At 32.3% G+C, this 16,074-nt stretch overlaps 1 protein-coding gene across 2 annotated transcripts in view; it reads left to right on the forward strand.

Moving 5' to 3' along the window:
• LOC120188086 (GDSL esterase/lipase At5g03610-like) overlaps positions 1–16,074 on the forward strand; it is a 28,074-nt gene continuing 12,000 nt past the window's right edge. The window contains exons 1-5 of one of the 2 annotated variants that reach the window (XM_039191616.1): positions 1–184; positions 295–501; positions 1,470–1,741; positions 2,555–2,861; positions 2,930–3,160. In XM_039191616.1, the coding sequence (XP_039047547.1) occupies positions 130–184; positions 295–501; positions 1,470–1,741; positions 2,555–2,861; positions 2,930–3,147 (1,059 nt within the window). In that variant the 5' untranslated portion in view covers positions 1–129 and the 3' untranslated portion in view covers positions 3,148–3,160. Of the gene's footprint in view, positions 185–294; positions 502–1,469; positions 1,742–2,554; positions 2,862–2,929; positions 3,349–16,074 lie in introns of those variants that run through there. The other variant, XM_039191615.1, reaches the window with a different exon arrangement.

A 16,074-nucleotide genomic window follows, 5' to 3' on the forward strand; every position in this document is an offset into this window, starting at 1 on the left:
AATACAAAGCCTATAACGTGCAGAGAGTCTCTTTTACCCTACAAAAGCTTAGGCATTTAGAGCCATCATCCTTCTTTCCTTTCCCTCTCGTTCTGTTTAACAGTTGGTTCGCTGCTTAATTCCGTTTTCATGGACACTCCAAACCTGCTCTGCTCCTTCTTCTTCTTCTTCTCTCTTTTCTTAGGTAACAGCAAACAACCGATAAATCTCTTTCTGCGCTTCATCATATGGGTTGGTTGGAACTGTAAGAATTTTCTAATGTCTTCCTTTCCATGTTGTAAATGAACTATACAGGTCATCAGCAACATGTTGTCGGAGGTTCAAGTGTGTTTCTCTCTGGTTTCGGACCAAAGATGATGTTTGTTTTCGGGGATTCCTACGCCGACACAGGGAACAACAAGAAAACCTTGGCAAGTTCTTGGAAAATCCCTTACGGTATCACATTTCCTGGGAAACCTGCTGGCCGCTTCTCTGACGGTCGTGTTCTCACCGATTACGTCGGTATCATTCTCTCCTTTTTACGATCGATGACGATGATGGTGTTTTTTTTCATGCTTTTGCTTTAGCTTTTGCTCTTTCTTCGGGTAAATTACATATTTAGTCACTTACTTATTCTTACAGTTATGTTTTGATCACTTATTTTTTCAAAATCATAACTAATTTTATGTTTTAGTTCTATTTTGGTCACCCGTAATTGAAAAAATTAATAGTGATGTTTACACATCACCATAAGATAATAACACAAGATAATAACACGTTGTCATTGAAAAAATAAAAAAATTATCACATCACTAATTTTGTTTATTTTTTAACGATGAATAATGATAAATCCTGAAATATTATTTTTTAAGATAGACACATATATATTAACCACACAAGTTATTTGTATGGTGTGAGCATAAATAAATTTAAATTTGTGTATACTTTAACATATGTGTACATTTTTAACTAATAATAAATGATGAAAATAAAATTAAAATATAATGTTTGATATACTTTTTAAAAATAAAAATTAACAGTGACAATAGATATATGAGTAAATACGTACTTTACCTCTCTTTCTTTTTTATACAAGTAATGGGTTTGCTTTTCTTCTTGGGTGGCGGGTTTGCTATTAGCTTTGGCTCCTTATCAATGGATGCAATGATTTATATTTTGCACCTTTAACTTTACCCTTTATTTTTATTTTTTCATTTCATTACAACTCATGACAACAAGGCCACAAGGGGCTGTCTTGGCAGCATTTTTCCCCAAGGAAATAGAGTACAGTTCACAATTTCTTTGCCAAGTTCATCAAATCTAAAAGAAACTTTGATAATTTTTCAATGTATCTAATTCATAATCCCATAAAGTCTACTATTATAGTGCTTTCCGGCCATTGCCATTACTCAGTTTTACTGGCGAATACATATCTGTTTGTCTTTTTTCAATTACCAAACAATTCACTGCCTTGTTTTTCCGATGAGCAGCCGGGTACTTGAGAGTTAAGACACCAATACCCTACAGATGGAGGAAACAACTGGCCGGAAGGGTGAAGTATGGGATGAACTTCGCTTACGGTGGAACTGGTGTGTTCGACACTTTAGTTCCTGAGCCAAATATGAGCACACAGATCGATTTCCTGCAGCAGCTTCTCAATGACTCGGTCTACTCCAAGAGGTCCCTGAAAACTTCTGTCGCACTTGTCAGCCTTGCAGGCAATGACTACTCTAATTACCTTGCCACCAACGGCTCTGCTGCGGTAATAAAAGCCCTTTGCATGCATACATACGCATACATTCATACATACATATACACCGGGAGGATCGCAAAAATTTATGTTAGGGAGACGAATTTATGAAATTCTAAGGAATGACAATCTTATAAAATTTTAGGAGTAAAAATATTTTTCAATCGAAAACATAAAAAACACAGAAATTTAATTTTTTTGGGGAAGATAACCGACAATAAAAAGACTCTTATTCTTTTTTTTAGAGCATTTTGGTATTCAACGTTTCTTTTTAGAACAAAAATATATCTACTCTATGGCATTAACAATTTGTTAACTAACAAATTTTATCTATAAAGGGTCTTTTTTGTCAAAATAAAAATTGAGGGGTCAAAATGCTCAAAAAATAAGGACCAAAGTGATTATCTAGTCAAACATTAAGAGTATATAGTCACTTGAACCTCTTAAAACAAACAAGAATTTCATAAATCCGTCCCAAACCAAAGGGAGTCAATTTAAATTTAATTTAAAATTTATGTTGTTTGTTTGACTAGATAATCATTTTAGTCTTTATTTTTTAAATCATTTTGACCTCTAATATTTTATTTTGGGGAAAAAGATTCTTATAGATGAAAATTATTAATTAACAAACTGTTAACATTATAGAGTAGATATCTTTTTACTCTAAAATTAAACATTAAAGACCAAAATGCTCACAAAAAATAATACGAGTCAAAGTGATAATCCAAGTAAATATTAGAGATCTGTTTTTGTTCAAAAATAAAATAGAGGGTTCAAAATACTCCAAAGGATAATAGTAAGGGCCAAAATGATATGAATTATCAGGGTTTTCCAGCCTTCATTGGAAGCGTAGTGAATCAACTGAAGGTGAACTTGAAACGGATTCATGACTCGGGAGTGAGGAAAATAGCCGTGAGCGCATTGCAACCATTGGGGTGCCTCCCTCGAAGCACTGCTCTCTTCGCCTTCGAACAGTGCAACGGAACTGAAAACATGCTCGTCGAACTCCATAACCAGCTCTTGGTTCAAGCAGTGAACGATCTGGACAAACAAACCAACAGCTCCTCTTTCTTCGTCCTTGACATATACAATGCCTTTTGGGACGTTTTCAATCAGAAACAAGCTCGACAAGGTGACTCCCTTTAATCTTTATCTTCTTCCTTTTTACTTGCAGAAGATGAAATACAGTTGATTTTGCAGTGAGTCCAACATTTGAGAATCCATTCGAGCCATGCTGTGCTGGAGTGAGTGCTGCATTTTCATGCGGGAGTGTAGATGAAAATGGGGTGAAGAAATACACAGTTTGCTGGAATCCCAAATTGAGATTCTTTTGGGATACAGTTCACCCTACACAAGAAGGATGGCGAGCTGTGTATTCAACTCCAGTTCTTCAAAACAATCTCAAGCAGATTTGGTAGGAATTACCATTAAATGATTTAGGGTTATGGATTTCTGATGTGTTTGCGTTTTGTTTCTTTGTTATCTGTCGAATCCCTTTGTGTTGGGCAAAAAAGTTGTATGAAATGAATGGAATAATACTCCTTCCCCACAACTAGCCTTCTTTGGTGGGATGTCTCCCATGAACTTTTATTCCTCTCGTAAATAAAATTATTGCTCGATTCGACTTGTTAAGTTCGATAAAGTTTTATTCTGACTCATGCTCGTTAAAAAAAATTATTATTCGAGTCGTTACTTTATTCATTGCTTGTTAAACTCTCTAAAATTTTTAGTTTTTTAACTATTTGTAAAATCTAATAAATTAATAATTTTTTATTAGAAAATTAATAAATTAGTCAGAATTATTAATTAGTAATTTTTTTATTTATTAGAAAATTAATAATTATTAATTAGGAATTCTTCTTTAATGGAGTAATTTTCTAAGGTAATTATTATAAAATTATAAAAAAATATTAACAAACGACTTGTAAACTTATAGAATCGAGTTGAATTTTACTCGATTTAATTCATTAAGATCATCTCAAATTGAAATCAAATTCTAATTAATCTAAATCAATTTTAAACAACTCATGAATTGTTTAGCCGATCAAAAACCCCCTAATCATGATTAATGCTGATGTGAGTTGTAAATCAAAAGTACTTTTCCTTTTGCCTTTTGCTCCCATATTATTCATTTTACAATATTGTCATGGTTTGATTGAAAAAGAGAAAAACAAAACAAAAGAAGGCCAAGGTTTTGGATTTTTTAGTTTTTTTTATTGGCATGATCCTATTGGATTGAGTGAATCAATTTTTTTAAGTTTGTGAAGTTGATAAATTGTATTTTTTATCTAAATTTTATTTAACTTTTTTAAAATTAAATTAAATATATTTATTTAAATTTATCATCAAATTTAATTGAAACATCATCATATAAATTCTTAACTTTTATATATAAATTAATCGAGTTTTTATGATGTTTAAATTAATCCGATTTTAAAAGTTAAACATGTTATATTATAAGAAAAGTTTCGTAATTTTACTTTCTTGGTTAAACATAAACTATAAGATGAAATCGTTAACACTGACTAAATAATAATAAAATAAATAAGTAAAGAATAAAAAATTATATTGTAATATTAACCAGTGCAATCACTACAGTAGGTGGTCGTCATCTAAGATTAACATGTTACCGCCCGCCGCTAGCAGAAGCTAAGCACTTGAAAAGCGCGTTAAGAAACGTTGTTTCTGTCGGCCTTTCTGTGCAACAGTCCACCAATAGCGGAAGAGAGGGTTATCATACATACAAGACTCTTCCAGTTCTTACGTAAGCTTTTTCTTACCAGTCAAGTAGTACAACAACTGTATCTTATCTTATAGCCCTTCAGTAGATAGAAAAATAATGTTAATATTATTAATAATTTAATTTTTTAAAAATATAATTTTAATATATTATTTTTGGAGTTTCTCGTGATTTTTTCGAGTCGAGTATCAAATAACTCGTTTCGGCTCGTCTCATTTACAGCCCTAGTCCTCACCATGATGCATAAGCTTATTAACCAAGTTGATGAAATCCCTTTTTACAAAAACACTCCAACCATTATCAAATGCAACATGTAAACCTTCAGTAGTGAGAGCACACACCTCAACCACGCTCGAGTCATGCACACGACATAAAACCTTTGCATGGATTGTTAGAACTAATCTCTTACTATCTCATGCAAATCATCCTACTGCTGCACTGCACCACCACCAATAGCCACTTCAAAAACATCATCAACGTTAATCTTAACAGAACCTCGTTGTAATACCCCAAAAATGCAGTTAGTAATCAAAATGAATAATGAAGGCCATGAGGCATAAGCTTATTAACCAAGTTGACGGCTTCTCTTTTTACAAAAACACTTTAACCATTATCAAGTGCAACATGTAAACCTTCAGTAGTGAGAGCACGAACCTCAACCACGCTCAAGTCATGCATGCGACGTAAAACCTTTGCACGGCTTGTTAGAACTAGTCTCTTACTATCTCATGCAAATCACCCTACTAATGCATTGCACTACCACCAATAATGTAATACCCCAAATATCAGGTCAGTGACTAATTGAAAAGATCTAAAAAGTTGGAGGATTAAATTGAATAAATGGTAAAGTATAAGAAAATGATTTAGGAAAATGTTTTTATGACCAATTAGTAAGAATGTAAGAATTAAAGGGTATTTTGGTCCTTTAGAGGGAAATGGATTTAAAATACATTTTAATTAGGGTATTTAAGAAGGGAAAAAGGGGAAAGTTGAAAAAGAAGCTAAGTATATTCTCTTCTCCTTCTTTCCGTGTGCTCGTTTTCTCTATAGCCAAAGATCATAACCAAGCTCATGAGTCAAGCAAGAAAAAGGGCAAAGATAAAGTTGTCGAATAGTTGGACATCATTGCAGCATACTAGTGAGGCTTATCAAGTGAGTGCATTTATTGTACTTGTTTGAAAGGATGAAGACTCGCGATGAGTCAACATCGAATGTTTTGTTAAATGTATGTTTTACAACATTTTGGTATATTTTCATAATGTATATAAAAATGATATTATGACTAAGTTTTAGAGTATGAACTACTATAAATGAATGGATGAATGTTAATGTTGTGCAATGGTTATCGATGTTACCAAAATAAATGAAAATGCATAACGGCGCATTATCGACATAAAAGGTGCCATACATAAAAAAATGCATAGTGGTGCATTATCGGCATAAAAGGTGTCATAAATGAAAATGCATAACGGTGCATTATTGGCATAAAATGTGTCATAAAGGGAAATGCATAACGGTGCATTATCGGCATAAAAGGTGCCACTAATGAAAATGCATAACGGTGCATTATTGGCATAAAAGGTGTCACTCATGGTATTCATAAAAGGTGAATGACCATTTTGGCACTTTGGTGCAATGCATGTACTTTACATTATCATTTAACCTATATTGGGAAAAATAAAGTATAATTGGGAACAAAATACAGAAAAATAAGTATGTTAGGCATACTAAGAATAATTTTGATGACTATATGAAAGAAACCTGAGTTTAATTGAGATGATTAACTGATTTTTATGAAGTATACGAATTAGTTCGTATTTCAATAGCTATGATATGATTATGTATGAATTTCAATTCAATTACATTATTATGCCTCACAAAGTAAATACTTAATGTGTGTTGATTTCACGCGTAGGGAAAAGCAAAGACTAGCAGAGTAAGGAGTGTGTTGAACTATGTTTTGATATAACAATTTAAGGCAAAATGGTTTTTGGACTTGAATTGAATTTACAAAATGTTTTTGGACTTAATTGAATTTATTCAAAGTTTTAAAAGGTTTCAAAAATAATTCAAAGTCCATTAAAATCATATTTGAGCCAAAATGCTAAAGGGTGTCAAAGTGCATCCATGCATCCCTGCAATGCATCCATGCACCTGCACTAGTGCATCAATGCATCATGCAGTGCATCCATGCACTCAAACACCGAATGCAATTAGTGCATCGATGCATCTTTCTATGCATCGATGCATCCTGCCATGCATCCATGCATCAAGGCTGCAACGGCTAGTAACGCTAGTTTATTTGAATTTAATGAAGGGGTATCGATGCACCATGATAGTGCACCGATGCACCATGTTATGGGCAGCCTTTTTGAGTAGAAAAATCATCCCCAAACGGCTCCAAAACATCCCCAACGGCTATATACAACATCAAACACATTCCAAGCTATAAATACAAGCTAAGGACACTTGAAGAAAAAAGAGAACAACTATCCAAGCAATCAAACATAAGAGAAGAGTTTTTCAATCTTATTTCATCATTCTCTTGTAAATATTTTGTTCTTGTGAGCTCAATCTTGTAAACACCTACCTTAGAGAGGTTTTCTTGTTTACTTATTTTATCCTTTTGTAAAGGGGAAATGTTCTAGCTTATCCCGTGTAAAAGCTAGGGAAAGGTTCTAGTTTAGCCCGGAAAAACTAGGGAGTTGTAAGGTTATCTCTTTGTCCTCAAAAGAAAGAACAAATTAGTGAATTTGTTGGAAAATCCTTGGTGAGGAGCTAAGGTAGTGGACGTAGACTTTGGTTTAGAAACTCGTTAAGAAGGTTTAACCACCTTGAGACGATCCTCGAAGAAGCTCTACCAATTCCCGATACAACCAACAAAGAAATGACTTTTTCCTCCGGTGCTTATTATCTTGAAGAATATCCTATAATAGATTCACAACCGGTCAACAAGCCACCCTTCTTCAATGGAGCAAATTATACACATTGGAAGAATAAGATGATGTACTTTATTCAATCCTACAATCTAGGAGCTTGGAACTCAATCATGGACGGTTACTCCTCTTCACCCGGCAAGTACAACGATTGGAGTAGAGAAGAGCAGAAAAATTTCCAGCTTAACTCTAAGGCTATACATATTCCATTATGTGCTTTAGGCCCAAATGAATATGGAAGAATCTCATCTTGTTCCAGTGCCAAAGAGATTTTGGATAAGCTCCAAGTCACTCATGAAGGAACCGACGAAGTGAGGGAATCAAACAAAAGTCTTCTCAACCATAGCTACAAGAACTTCAAGCTGAAACCCGATTAAGACATCAAAGCTATGACGGATAGATTTTCTGTGATTGTCAACGGTCTCAAGGGATATGGATAAGTAATCCCTAATGAGAAACTTATGAGGAAGATGATCTACTCTCTTCCAAAGGAGTGGCAATCGAAGAAGACGACCATTATCGAAGCAAGAAACTTAAAGTCTCTCACTCTCAACGAGCTAATTGGTTCCCTTTTCACTCATGAGATGATGGTGAAGGAAGATGAAGAAAGGGAAGAGAAGAAAAACAAGAAAAACAAGAAGGATGAGGTAGGCATTGCCTTCAAATCCACCAATGAAAGCTATCAAGATTCAAGTGATGAGGTGGATGAAGACGATGATGAACAAGAAGAAGAGATGGTCAAGCTCTTGAAGGAACTCAAGAGATTCATGATTTCCAAGGAAGTGAAACATGAATCAACCAAAAAGAAGAGTCCCTCGATATGTTTCAATTGTCAAAGAAAGGGGCATGTCAAGTATGAATGTAATCTTCTAAAGAAAAAGGGGAAAAAGGCATTTGTTGCATCTTGGAGTGATGAAGATGATTCAAATGATGAAGATGAAGTAGTCAACCTATGCCTCATGGCCACTCAAGAAGAATTCGAGGTATCTTCTAACTCAAATGAATTTAATTCATTTACTTTTGATGAGTTACAAGATGCTTATAATAGGTTGTATTTGGGACTTGAGACCATGAATTCTAAATATACGAAATTAATTTCAAAACTCAAAAATAAAGATAATTTGATTTTGAAAGCAAAAGTTGATTTTGAAAATCAAAATGAAATTTTGAAAAATGATTTAGAGCTTTCAAAAATCAAAATAAATGATTTAGAAAAGAAAAATTTTGAGTTAGAAGTTAAGCTTGAAGGCTTAACAAAAGAAAAAGAATTAATTTCTAAAAATAACCTATTATGTTTAAAAATGGAAAAATGCTCACATTGTCATTTTTATGGTCATTTGGAACATACTTATCCTTTAAAGAAAGGAAAACATTTTAAAATTAGACAAGTATGGGTTCCTAAGGGAACAAGGGGCATTGAACCTAACGTCCAAGGATCCAAAGCAATTTGGATACCAAAATCAAAATAAATGTTTCTTTTAGGTGTGTGGGAGCAATGGCGATGAAAGTGATGATATTCAAGATGCTCTAGCCACACATGTAAAAGGAACGGGTAACCTCTAAACTTAATGCTTTTAATTTTGGTTATTTGGTTGCTCATTTGATTTTAAGCATGCATGAGTTTTGGTTTTAAATGATTATGCATCATTGTTTAATCTCATGTATGTTGAAAAGATGATTATGATGAACATTTTAAAGTTGTAACGATTTTTCAGAATTTTTAGTTCATCATAATAAAATTTTGGTCAAATTGGTTTTTAATGCAAATGATATCTCTCTAACAATTGATATCAACTTCTCAAATGTTTTGATTTTATAAATTTTTGACCTAAATTTAAATGTTTATGCATGTGGTTTAAATGAAAATAATATCTCTCTAACAATTGATATCAAAATTTTCAAATGCATAACATTTTTGGAAAACTTTATGCATATGCACTTAATTCAATAATTGATATTGCATAAAGTATTTTAGACTTGGATGCATTGAATTTCATGTTCTACTAACATGTTTGTTATTCTTTGTTGAAATTTAATTTTGTTTAAGTGTCATGATCCTAAAGCTAAATTTTGTTTGGAATGCATTTATTGAGGGGGAGCTTTGATTTTTCAAATGATTTTTAAATGTAAAATTTACTACTTACTCTCTAAAGTTATTTTGAACTTCAAAGATTGAATTATTTTTTATATAACAAAAAGGGGAGAAGTTTGGTTTGAAAAATTCAATTTCTTAATGAAAAAGGGAGAGCTTAACATTTTTATATATTTTCCAACAATTGGTAACAATTGATATCTTTTTCATTAAACAATTTATTAAGGGGGAGTTTTGCCAAAAACAAATTTTCAAATGTTTTGTTATATCAAAAAGGGGGAGATTGTTGAACTATGTTTTGATATAACAATTTAAGGCAAAATAGTTTTTGGACTTGAATTGAATTTACAAAATGTTTTTGGACTTAATTGAATTTATTCAAAGTTTTAAAAGGTTTCAAAAATAATTCAAAGTCCATTAAAATCGGATTTGAGCCAAAAATGCTAAAGGGTGTCAAAGTGCATCCATGCATCCCTGTAGTGCATCCATGCATCCCTGCAGTGCATCCATGCACCTGCACTAGTGCATCATGCAGTGCATCCATGCACTCAAACACCGAATGCAATTAGTGCATCGATGCATCCTTCTGTGCATCGATGCATCCTTCTGTGCATCGATGCATCCTTCTGTGCATCGATGCATCCTGCCATGCATCCATGCATCAAGGCTGCAACGGCTAGTAACGGCTAGTTTATTTGAATTTAATGAAGGGGTATCGATGCACCGATGCACCATGTTATGGGCAGCCTTTTTGAGTAGAAAAATCATCCCCAAACAGCTCCAAAACATCCCCAACGGCTATATACAACATCAAACACATTCCAAGCTATAAATACAAGCTAAGGACACTTGAAGAAAAAAGAGAACAACTATCCAAGCAATCAAACACAAGAGAAGAGTTTTTCAATCTTATTTCATCATTCTCTTGTAAATATTTTGTTCTTGTGAGCTCAATCTTGTAAACACCTACCTTAGAGAGGTTTTCTTGTTTACTTATTTTATCCTTTTGTAAAGGGGAAAGGTTCTAGCTTATCCCGTGTAAAATCTAGGGAAAGGTTATAGTTTAGCCTGGAAAAACTAGGGAGTTGTAAAGTTATCTCTTTGTCCTCAAAAGAAAGAACAAATTAGTGAATTTGTTGGAAAATCCTTGGTGAGGAGCTAAGGTAGTGGACGTAGACTTTGGTTTAGAAAGTCGAACCACTCTAAATCATTGTGTAATTTTCTATCTTTCAATCTCCTTACTCCCTAAACTCAAAAACCGTTCTGACCCCTCTTTGTAAACCGTTTCGGTTGTCGAATCGAGCTTCCGAAAATCCCAATAGAGTGCAACAGAGAACATCAATCCAAGGTTGACTCATCAGTAACTATAAGACAATCAGGTCTTCTTTTTGTAATTAGATGGCATATATATGAATCTAAGAAAAAATGCTTTGTAATGTATTTAAGTTATAACTTTGTAACGGTTTACAACGAATGCTTTACCTTATATTAAATTTTTTTTTAATTTCGAAACAAAATTTTATGGGTTTATAAATAAGAAAAAGTTTTTAAAAGTCATGTGACACTTGTGACTTGTGTACGGGAACGTATACGGGAAATGGGTATTACAAATAACCACTTCAAAAACATCATCAATGTTAATCTTGACGTAACCTTGTTGTAATGACCTAAAAATTCAATTAGTAATCAGAATGAATAATAAAGGCTATGATGCATAAGCTTATTAACCAAGTTGGTGGGGTCCCTTTTTACAAAATCACTCCAACCATTATCAACTACAACATGTAAACCTTCAGTGGTGAGATCACACACCTCAACCATGCTCGGGTCATGCATGTGACGTAAAACCTTTGCATGTGTAACACCCCTAACCCTTATGCGACCCAGATACGAATCCAATGTTTCACATTGACTTTTCAAACACTTACTTTTTAAAATAGTTGAACATGTAAACTTTTATCTATATAAAACTGGTGAAACCCTTAATCAAAAGTAAATAAAGGAAGTTCAAACTCAATTTAAAATAAAAAAAAACTCAATAATTTATATAAATACAATAAAGTTGTTCATAAAACTGATCAGAGCATATACTATTCAACCTTTAGTTATATGCCAACTACATTCAGTGTAACCAAATAAATACGATTCAATTTTTTTTGATCTGATCTTCGGAAAGGAGAAGCTGACCTTACTTGTCTAACTTTGCTCCTCTGACTTCTCGGAACCTACATGTGAAACACTCACACGCTAAGTCGAGGACTTAGTGAGGCATAAAAATTCATAAAAGGACATACTGAAACATGTAATTACCTATTTTCATAACTTAAAGAATCATCATATATATTAATCAATCAGAACATATACTATCATGCAATTTACCAACAATAACATATAACAAAATGCATATATATATATATATATATATATATATATATATATACTATCATTATCATCATCAACATTCTTATCTTTGCCAATATTATTATCATTAATCCTTTTTTCCATATAATCTGGTACTTAACATAAGTAATCATCATAAGATACATTTCACAAAGAAAATCACATAACATCACATTCAGTTTATTTATGCTATCTCTTTTAATAGCCCATGGTACACTTCTGAGAACTAAAAATATGTGAGTGCATTGAGGTTGGCACAAAAGTTGTCACCAAAACTCGTATAATTTGCACTGAGTGCCATATAGAATGTCTCGAAGGACCACATATATATATCCCGAAGAACCACGTAGAATTGTCCCCAAGGACAGCATAAAACCCTCGATTCTTGGCATACCAATTATACCCCCAGATCTCATATCACATATTATGGGCTTTACAATTTATATTATTTCTTATTTCTTATTTCATATAAACCAATAATCATGTAGGTTATGTCACATAGCTTATATCTCATGTTCATGTAATTGCGTAGATCATGTCACATATCTCATATCTTGTTATCATATGTTCACATAAATCACATAACATATAGAATAACATATAACACATAGCTTATCTCACCGTTTCACATAATCACTTATATACTAGTCCCATGTCTTCACTTAGTTTAGTTTCACATAACTTGTCACATAGATTATTTCTATATAATGCATATCACATAAATTCATACCACATAACATGTAAGGCAAGCAAGACATATTCACATAGTAGTAAGTCATGATCATGCTTCTACTCATGCAATCGTATATTCAAAATATCGAAAAATAGACTTGTCGCAAGTCTAGTTTCCGTATAGCAATACATATATCCTAATAGTATGCACTCACCTTAGCCTTACTAGTCAAAGCAATACACATATCTCTCTCTTGATAAATCTTATCCCATTGACTCGACCGATACATGTTTTCGTTCGATATCTACACAATACATATAATCGATATGAATATATTAATTCGAGTCACTATAATCAATTGTATATAACATAAGCTATACAAAGTACTTAATTCGCAATTTTCATATGAGTAGTATCGGTATCCAAGTTATAGTACTGATACTTACTGTGGTATCGATACTACACCTCAGTATCGATACCCTCTTAACATTCTAGAATTCTAATTTAAAATGGTATCGATACTTAAACATTGGTATCGATACCCCTAGTATCGATACTACTCCTTCGGTATCGATACTCCTTAAAGATTTCATCCCTTTTTCCTTATGGTATCGATACTATTCATCCAGTATCGATACCCAGACCAAGACATCACCTATTTTTTTCCTTAAAGTATCGGTACTATTCTTCCAGTACTGATACCCCTTGCCCAGAATTTACTCATTTTACCTGAAAATTTCCCAAAACCTTGCTAAATTCCTTATTTTACTCTATTTTCAAAACTTTAGACTCAACTACACTTATCCAAATCAACTTATATCACTTTAACGCATTTAAACATCCAATATTTTATTAGAACACTTGAAACTAAAAATCTTATCAAATATTCAACTTTGTTATTAATCCTCTTTAACCTTTTTGATCTCTTATTCTAACTGATGACAAGTCAAATATGACTTCTAAATCCATTTACAAACTCTATCTCAACAATTCACCTAAAAATCTCTTATTTTCAATCTCACATAACTTGTAAATCTCTGAGTTTTTACTTCTCTTTAAACTTCCTTAAGCTTTCCTATCATCTTAAGAATCAAAATCAACTTAAAAATGAAAGGAAGCATTAAATTAAGATCATCTTACCTTAGCTATGGAGTCACGGTAAAGAGGAAGAAGAAAGATGAAATTTTTTCTTGATCTTCTTTTACTCTTTCTTTACTTATTCCCACGTGTATATATAATATACCACAAACGAGTTTTAAATTCATTTCCTTGCTAAATGATTATTATGCCACTTCCTCTTTCAAACTTTACAAATCAACCTACATCAATAATTTCAAATTAACTCACTATATTTTTTAATTTTTCCAAAATTAGACACAAAGTTTTAAAATCTTACACTTTGATCACTAGCCTGATTTTTGGGATGTTACAAATCTCCCCCTTAAGAAAATTTGTCCTCGAATTTTCATTGCACAAAGAGATGTGGAAGTTGTCTACACCTATCTTATTCGCATTCCCATGCTGCTTCCAGTAATTTATGATTTTTCCACAAAACTTTGACAAATGGCATTTTCTTATTCCTAAGTTGTTTAACTCCGTATACCAAAATTTGCATCTGTTCTTCCTCGTAGATCAAGTCATATCAAACTTCTATTTCTTCCGATGCTATGATGTGAAAAATGATTTATTCAATATCTTTTAAGTATCGAAAAATGTATTGTTAATCTTTTCCATTCCGACATCAACACTTCCTAATAAACTACTAATCAATCTCTCATTAAGTTCTCATAAGGTCCAAAGAATCTATGACTAAGCTATACTTTACATATAAAATAGAAAATCTTTTTTTGAAAAAAACTTTGAAATACACTTTATCTTCAATCAGTGTATAACTTATTATTAATCAACAACTAACTTAATTAATCTCCACTCTTTCAGTTCAAATCAACTTAATGGTGTCCCACATTACTTTTACCCAAACTTCACTTAAAATTATCTTGATATCTTCCCTAACTTGTTGACATAGCGCTCATTAGAATAAACTCAATGATACTCTTTCAGTGGCATATTAACATTTATCCAACTTTAAGCTTTTAACTCTCCCCATAAGAACTTTTCATCTTTCACTTTTGGAACATCAATCATTACTTTAACCTCTGGTGGTTGCAATTAATAACTTGTATTCAATTTCCAAGGAATTACATCCATTGCCTATCTTTTCACTCTTTCGATTCTACACCTACTTTTAACCTTTAGAAATCCGCATCAATATAATGCCACTCGTCATATAGATAATATTGTTATATCAATATAGTAACCCCAATCATTGCCAACTCAAAATCATGAGTTAATTGATTTATTTCATCATTCTCTAATTGCTTTGCAACATTAACCAAACTTTTATTCTTGTACCACCTTTATCCGCATTACAATACATATATTCTTTTTATCGTCTCAAAAGTAACATGTTTATCTTTAACAACTTGATTATAGAGAAATATAATCCTTATCTCTTCGATTACATTTACATGGCCAATAAACATAACCTTAAACAAATCTATATCATACTTGGTTAACTTATTATGGCATTTTTCTTCCGATCTTTTAAACTCTAATCAACTCACCTTTACATAACCTTTGCAAAACTTGAATAATTTGCATAAACTAACTATCTGTCTATGCATGGATATAAATATTACAGTGAATTCGAATTCCTAAGACCTTATTCAAAGATTTCCACAACTTTAAGGTAACCTTAAACCTTCATCAGATATAATCAAAACATGTACTTTAAAAAATCAAACAATCTTTTCCTATAATCTTACGTACTTTTCCAAGGAACATTCACCTCATTAAAATAAAGGGTTATAACTTAATCCATTCTTCATAAACGTCCAAATTTAATCTCCACATAAATTCTTATACAAAATTCATAACAACTCTTTCTCGTTACCACTGAGAATTGAAAATTTCATTACTTCTATATCAACTTATAATCTACACTTCAATATAACCCTTGTCATACATGATCCTTTAAACTCAATTATTTAATTTCTTTATATATTTATTCCTCCACAAATCAAAATCTCCTTGCAACATAAATCATATATTTTTCTTCATGCTTCAGTACTCTTCGTATCACTTATAATCATCTCTAATTACCAATCTTTATCACATCTTCATAATCTTGATAGTCAACACTACTTAAACAAAATCTTATTCTTTATCATTTCTTATACTTGTATTTTCTCCACTTGATTCATTAAGTACAAGATTCATATACTCACCTCGAGCATTTAAAATACTTCTTTTAATTTAAGTTACATAATTTCTAACGGAGTTTATAATCCAATTCACAATGTTTATCTTTAAACTTAATTTTTTATCAATTAACCATTCTTAGTTGTTCTTCCATCATCAGACCCTACTACTTGAGTGTGTCTGGCTCTCATCATATTTGATTCTCTAGCAGAGGATGCAGCTAATTCAAACCTAGTATGAGGT

The sequence above is a fragment of the Hibiscus syriacus genome, unplaced genomic scaffold (assembly GCF_006381635.1).
Source record: "Hibiscus syriacus cultivar Baekdansim isolate YM2019G1 unplaced genomic scaffold, ASM638163v2 tig00116938_pilon, whole genome shotgun sequence".
Taxonomy (NCBI): domain Eukaryota; kingdom Viridiplantae; phylum Streptophyta; class Magnoliopsida; order Malvales; family Malvaceae; genus Hibiscus; species Hibiscus syriacus.